Genomic DNA, 7,132 nt, shown 5'->3' with positions numbered 1-7,132 from the left:
ACTGGCACTATTTGAACCAATTTGAGAGCTCAGCAGGGTGACTAAATACACAAGATTAACACTAAAATCAATACCTTCTCTACACACCAGCGTTAACTAATTAGAAAATATAATGGAAAAAAGAAATACATACAATAGTTCCAAATATATTCTAGGAATAAAACAACCAAAAAATAAATAAAGAAACCAGACCTTTATGAGGAAATCTATAAAACTTTATTCAAAGACATTATTTAAAATCTCAGCCTCTTACTGTATGTTTCCTTCCAAACACTTAAGAAAAACTGCGTTTTTAAAAACCATGTTCTTTGAAACACTAATGTCATTTAAGAATGGGGAAAACCCAAATCAAATCATACTGGTGGTTTTCATCATCTTACCCGCCTCCCTCATCCTTAGATTGTAAACTTCTTGAGGAAAAAGATCGTTAGTCGTGTTCCTCACTCTGTCCCCCCATCCAATACCTTTCACAATTCTCAGCACAGATTTGGCCCCTTACAGCTGTAAAACATCGAAGAATCTGAAGCACTTGCTGGTCCTCTTTCTCTCTACCTATTTTGATGGATGTTACGCAATAATATACCGAAATTGCTCCAAGCCTTCCAGGTGATAAGACCTCCGCCAACGACTCATGCCAGACAATCAGAATACTCCTCACCTGTGACCTCTCCCCGCCCCCACCCGCCCCCAAGGCCGCAAGAGGGGGACTCTTACAGTCTCGGGCTGTTTTTCTCCTGGTGAGGCCAATGCGCCTGCGCACCGTGCCCTGATTGGCTGAGAGCTGCGGACCTGCGCGCGCAGGCCTCCACCTCGGTTACTAAAGAGCGTGAGCCGGACGAGGGCGGGTGAGGGTGGCACTGTCTCTGGCCCGCCTTGAGGCCTGTACCACGCCCGCCATGCCTAACCGCAGGGCCAGTCGCAATTCCTACTATTTCTTCGTGCAGGAGAAGATCCCCGAACTACGGCGGAGAGGCCTGCCCGTGGCTCACGTCGCTGACGCCATCCCCTACTGTTCCGCTGACTGGGCGGTAAGGCTGGAGGCCAGTGAGCCCAGGGTCGGGCTGTTGAGCAAATGGGAGGGAAACAAGAGTCGAGGAGGCCAGTGACCCCTGGGCCCCTCCTGGAGGGGAAGGGACACCCCCACCCCCACCCTTCCGCGGCTCAGGGCAACCGACGCCGCTTCCGCCTCCCTGTAATGTGCAGGCATCTACAGGCTGGGCCCTGGGCAGTAGGCCCTCACTGCTGCTGCTTGTCTCCCCCTTCTATCTCCTCAAGCTCCTGAGGGAGGAGGAAAAGAAGAAATATGCAGAAATGGCTCGAGAGTGGAGGGCTGCCCAGGGGAAGAACTCTGGGCCTTCGGAGAAGCAGGTAAAGTTAGCCAGAGAAGAGCAGTCACCTGCCTTGCACGTAGGCATGCTCAGTAAATGCTGAATGAGTGAATGTCAATGGTAGATGACTGGGTGATTTGGGTGAATGCAAAGAAGAGTTTTTCATTTTTTTCCTCATGTAAGAGAATGCCTGCTAAAAAAAATGGCAGGCTCCGGTACTAGGGCACACCTGGGTATCATTTGATGGTGAAGGCCAGGGAAAATCCCATTATAAAACCTGCACCCAGTAGACCGTGATTAGCAAAGGGAGCGTTGATATTTAGAGTTTGTACTAGGTGACCTCTAAGGGTCTCTTTCAACTCCTTTATGATTTAAGAACCCTTTTTCAAATGTTTGAAAGTAGTTTGGTCCCCTCTCTCCTTTTTTTTTTCTTTCTTTGCGGTATGCGGGCCTCTCACCGCTGTGGCCTCTCCCGTTGCGGAGCACAGGCTCCGGACGCGCAAGCTCAGCGGCCATGGCTCACGGGCCCAGCCGCTCCGCGGCCTGTGGGAAGCTTCCCGGACCGGGGCACGAACCCGTGTCCCCTGCATCGGCAGGTGGACTCTCAACCACTGCGCCACCAGGGAAGACCCCCCCCTCTCTCTTTTTGAATGACACCTGGAACAAGGCCAGTTCCTGTGTTTAAAGTATGGAAATAACAAGATTTATGGATGTTTGTGAACGTTTGTGTCTTACAGGTAAGAGTTGTATAAAGTTTATTTGGGTTAATTTGTGTGTAGCAGGATGTTAAAGCACTAAATAAAATTTGGTGCTGATTTATATCAAGAAAAGGCAAGGTAATTGTGGAATTTCCCCCCTCCCTCTGTGTTCTTCCCATTCTTACATAGCAAAAATTCTATTCTTATTATAAACTGTTAATATTGGATTGAAATTCGAGAGTTTTGCTTGTTTTAGGTTTGAGAGATTTTTATTTTATGGCTTTATGTTTGAGTAGATGCTCTAATCAGTTGAATTTGTACTTGTAAACCATAATTTTTTGTTTTCTTCTCACTACAGTGTCTTAAGACATCTCCCCTCAAAATGAAAGCCATGTTGTATGTTTACGTCATTGAGACTTGGAGTCAGCACAATCTGGTTTTTACTTTGAGTGAAGAACAAATAATATTAGAGTACTTTGGGAAATGTTTTTTTTTTTAAATTATTTATTTTTGGGCTGCATTGGGTCTTTGTTGCTGTGCACGGGCTTTCTCTAGTTGCAGTGAGCGGGGCCTACTCTTTGTTGTGGTGCGCAGGCTTCCCATTGCGGTGGCTTCTCTTGTTTCGGAGCACGGGCTCTAGGTACGTGGGCTGCAGTAGTTGTGGCTCGTGGGCTCTAGTTGTGACGCACGGGCTTAGTTGCTCCGCGGCATGTGGGGTCTTCCTGGACTAGGGCTCGAACCCGTGTCCCCCTGCATTGGCAGGTGGTTTCTTAACCACTGCGCCACCAGGGAAGTCCTGGGAAATGATATTTTTTTGGCCACTGGACAGGCATGTATTGTGTGACCCAGTAGGATTAGTTTAGATTATCAGTAGTGGGCAAATGGCTTTCAGTAGTAATTGGAGTGGTTATTTACCACTCAGCCTTTTGATACAAAATATTTATAGATTTTTGCCATTGTCTGCCTTTGGGTGTTGGTTTTGTTGACGATTATTTATTTATATACTCATTGGGTTTATTGGCGTGGAGAGGTTACCAAAGTAATCTGTGGGTTGTTTTGCAGTTATTTTACTAAATTTAAATATATGGTATAAAGTGCCCAGCGGGAGTTTAAGTATGTGGTCAATGATTACCTTTTTCTTTAGAAACCTGTTTCCACCCCACTGAGGAGGCCAGGCATGCTTGTACCAAAGCAGAATGTTTCACCCCTGGATATGTCAGGCTTGTCTCTAAAAAGTGATCAAGGTAGAGTAATCCTAAAATGTTTGCTTAGATAAATTTGGGTGCTTAAAATACTATGATATATTGATCAGTAAACGTGTGTTCTGTTCATTTTGATTCTGCCTTTCAAAGTAATTGACTACAGGTGTTTGAACACGATGGCACTAAAGTTGTAAAAGATCGGGTAATGTGCTTTCGTTGAAGTAACACTGGAGTTTTTTTTTTGCAAAAATCTGGTCTCATTTTCTACCACTTCATATGTTATTAAACATACTTTTGGATTTAAGTGTTTATAGCTAGACACTTACATACACTTGTTATAAAAGTAAAGATAAATTGAGCTAGCCTAGATAAAAACATAGCTAATCAGAGTCCTTCCTATTCCTTCTGGCTGTTTTTTATTAAATATGTTCTTTGTTAAAAATTTAATCTTCAGCAGTCTTAAGTGTGGCCAATCCTGGTAAATAATACCTCCTTACATTCTCACATTTCTTTCTTTCTTTAGAGAATCTGTAAGTGGTCTTGTGTATATTGGTAAAAAGTAAAGAGTGAACTAAATTGTCCATAGTTTATATCAGTTTTTCTACACTGATTGTACTTAGTTTTATTTACCTAGCCCTTATATTTCTTGAGTAAGGGTCACAGCTTTTCTTAAGTCATTCCTGAGCTTATGTACAGCTAAATGTACATTCCTGGGCTTATGTACAGCTAAATTACGTAGAGCTGGCTGCAAGTTTGAATAATTTTGTTACTTCATGCAAAGAGTGGTTACTACTTTAATCCTTGATAAGTGTAATTATGAAAATTGATTAATTTACCTGGTATAGCTGGTTTATTTTCTCTTTTCCAGCTCATTTAGGGATATAGGAACACAAGGAGAAAGGTTCTAAAACTTTTGGTTTTGTCAAAGGGGTAAATGCGAAATGCTCATCTTTTCGTGTTGTCTTTTTTATTTTTTTTAAGCTGTCCTTGGAGGCATTTTTTATTTTTTGAACATTTTTAGCCATGGCGAGCTACCTCCTCACTGTGAACAGCGCTTCCTCCCTTGTGAAATAGGCTGTGTTAAATATTCTCTCCAAGAAGGTATTATGGCAGATTTCCACAGCTTTATAAATCCTGGTAAGTGGCCAGTTAGAGTAGATGCTAGATCTTTAAAAGTTGTCTTTTATATTGACCTTATTTGATAATAGTATTTTTATTAAAAGCAGTTGTGTAGGTAAGTTCTTAAAATGTAACACAGGACTTCATAATAATTGGATGAAAAACTTTAGAACTAAGTGTTGACACAGAGTTTTTGGTTTAGTCTTTTAACCTCAAGTAAGCATTAGAGTTGGGTGGATAGAATGCTTGAAAAATGTGTAGACTGCTATTTGCTTATTTGCAGTCTTACATCTTAGAATTTCCTGAAAGCTTCTTATACCTTTGCTCTTTTCTTTACCCCATCCTTCACCTCCACAGTCACTAGTTTTTAACTTGCTATTGCCTTATAACCTTGAGCAAAGTACTTATCCTTTCTGAACCTATTAGCTCTATAAATTGGGGATAATGCCTATTGGAGGCCTGTTCTAAGGAATACATGAGAAGGTATGGAAATAGCGTAGTATTTAATAGGCTCTTGGGTATTCTCATTATTTTTTCTTCCTACTACTCCACCCCATCAAAAGCAATTAGTAATGAAGACATAGGATTTGATTCAATTCCCAAGTTGGTAAAGAGTAGTTAAGGGAGTACTATGCCTTTAAAGGTAAGTGGGAGGGATGTGTAGGGGGAAGAGTAAAGGAGAAGAGGTTGGGAAAAGAAGAATTTCATCTTCAGTTTTATCAATTGCTTTAAAATTCATTAGGACAGTCCAGTACTTTTCCTTGTTTTGAGATAACAAGAAAAATTTTCCTACTTAACACTTAGGAGAGTTGCTGCTTAGGACACGTCAAAAAACTACTTTTTTCTGTACGGGTGTAAAACATTAAAAAATAGAATTTGGAGACTTTTTTCCTCCAAGAAATACGTAAATACCTTGCTATATCAAGGGCCTCATGAATCCCTGTGGCCTCTTCGTGGACCCCTGGCTAAGATTCCTTTAGCACAAATTTTCTTTACCTAGTATTTCTTTCTCTGTGAGGAATAACTTGTTTTTTAAAGTAGCTTAGACAATATACCAAGATTCTTTGATAGTCATAATAGCTTTGGTTAGGAAAAAAGTCCCCTAGGAGGGTTTAATCTTCTGTAATTTCACATAGCAGTAACAAGTACCTATGTTATGATTTGGTTATCCTGTGGAATATTACTGTAGCACAACCGGAGAGCTTCCAGATTTCTGCTTCTCTCAATAAAATACTTTGTATTACAGGTGAAATTCCACGAGGATTTCGGTTTCATTGTCAGGCTGCAAGTAAGTATAAAGTAATGGGGTAGAATATAGGCATTGAATACGTGTGTACCTGGTTAAGATGCTGCTTTAAACAGACACATAAAACATTGATTGGGGGAAGAATAACCTAAATTATTGTTGGAGAATCTTCATAGAAGTGGTAGATGGTGTATGTAATCCTCAAAAACTTTAAAATTATATAGAATGAAAGGATAATATCCTTTTCCCTTTATGGAGATTGTGTTTTTATTTTCTTCTTTTTTTTTTTTTAACATCTTTATTGGGGTATAATTGCTTTACAATGGTGTGTTAGTTTCTGCTTTATAACAAAGTGAATCAGTCATACAAATACATATGTTCCCATATGTCTTCCCTGTTGCGTCTCCCTCCCTCCCCCCCTCCCCATCCCACCCCTCCAGGCTGTCACAAAGCACCGTTAAAAGACCTACCTATGCACCTGGTGGGTAAAAGCCACTGATCTTCAAGCCAAACGATATAAGCAGAAAAAAAGAAGAAAATACGGTGCGGTATTTTCTTCTTTTTTTCTGCTTATATCGTTTGGCTTGAAGATCAGTGGCTTTTACCCACCAGGTGCATAGGTAGGTCTTTTAACAGGTATCAGGTTACCTAGATTTAGGGCCATTCACAGGAATATCCATTCAAAATTAAGGGATAAAAAGTTGATACTGGGCCTCCCTGGTGGCGCAGTGGTTGAGAGTCTGCCTGCCGATGCAGGGGACACGGGTTCGTGCCCCGGTCCGGGAGGATCCCACATGCCGCGGAGCGGCTGGGCCTGTGAGCCGTGGCCGCTGAGCCTGCGCGTCCGGAGCCTGTGCTCCGCAACGGGAGAGGCCACAACAGTGAGAGGCCCGAGTACCGCAAAAAAAAAAAAAAGAAAAAAAGTTGATACTTCAAAAATAACAGAATGTTATACAGCAAAACAGCTATGAATTAATTTTTCAGATGAGGAAAATGGGTTTCTATTTTAAGTATTTTGCAACCAAAGGATGTGACTGTATATCTAAGCTCTTGTACTCTTTTCTAGAAACTAGATTTTAACCAGTTTCTTATTTGATTCAAATGAAAATCATAATAGGTTTGCTTTTTAAGTTTTATTCAAAATGTCAGTTTTTTTCTTAAAAATGTAGGCAATTAGCCAGTAGAAGTGTTTGAAATTAGAAATAAGTTTTTCAAATCTGCCATAACAAGCAGCTGTTTTGTAATACTTACAATATTGTTCTTTATAAGTGAAGAGAATATTTTAGACTCATTTTTGGTTATGTCCTTTGAGTTTTTTCCAGTCTTAGTGAAAAATATGTCCTAGTCCTTTTTTTGTTTGCCTGGGATCAGGGCTGTAGGCCTTGGAACAAGGAGTTTAAGGCAGTTTTTTTTAGTAAGTTTGTAGCTTTGAATGAAAAAAATTATAGAATAAAAATTCTGTTGTAACTTTGAGGTGTGAACCTAGCTAATCTCAAGTGTTACATTGTCTGAGGTTATTTGACAAAGTAGGTAGTGGTA

General features: G+C 40.8%; 1 protein-coding gene across 2 annotated transcripts in view; it reads left to right on the top strand.

Annotated features, from left to right (window-relative positions):
- Positions 1-896: 896 nt before the first annotated feature.
- Positions 897-7,132, top strand: part of MAEL (maelstrom spermatogenic transposon silencer) — a 69,882-nt gene continuing 63,646 nt past the window's right edge. The window contains exons 1-5 of one of the 2 annotated variants that reach the window (XM_060142216.1): positions 897-1,028; positions 1,276-1,368; positions 3,171-3,270; positions 4,210-4,365; positions 5,594-5,635. In XM_060142216.1, coding sequence (XP_059998199.1) covers positions 897-1,028; positions 1,276-1,368; positions 3,171-3,270; positions 4,210-4,365; positions 5,594-5,635 — 523 coding nt within the window. The remainder of the gene's footprint in view (positions 1,029-1,275; positions 1,369-3,170; positions 3,271-4,209; positions 4,366-5,593; positions 5,636-7,132) is intronic. The other variant, XM_060142217.1, reaches the window with a different exon arrangement.

This window comes from Lagenorhynchus albirostris, chromosome 2, assembly GCF_949774975.1.
Source record: "Lagenorhynchus albirostris chromosome 2, mLagAlb1.1, whole genome shotgun sequence".
Taxonomy (NCBI): domain Eukaryota; kingdom Metazoa; phylum Chordata; class Mammalia; order Artiodactyla; family Delphinidae; genus Lagenorhynchus; species Lagenorhynchus albirostris.
This window is presented reverse-complemented; position numbering and strand designations above follow the sequence as displayed.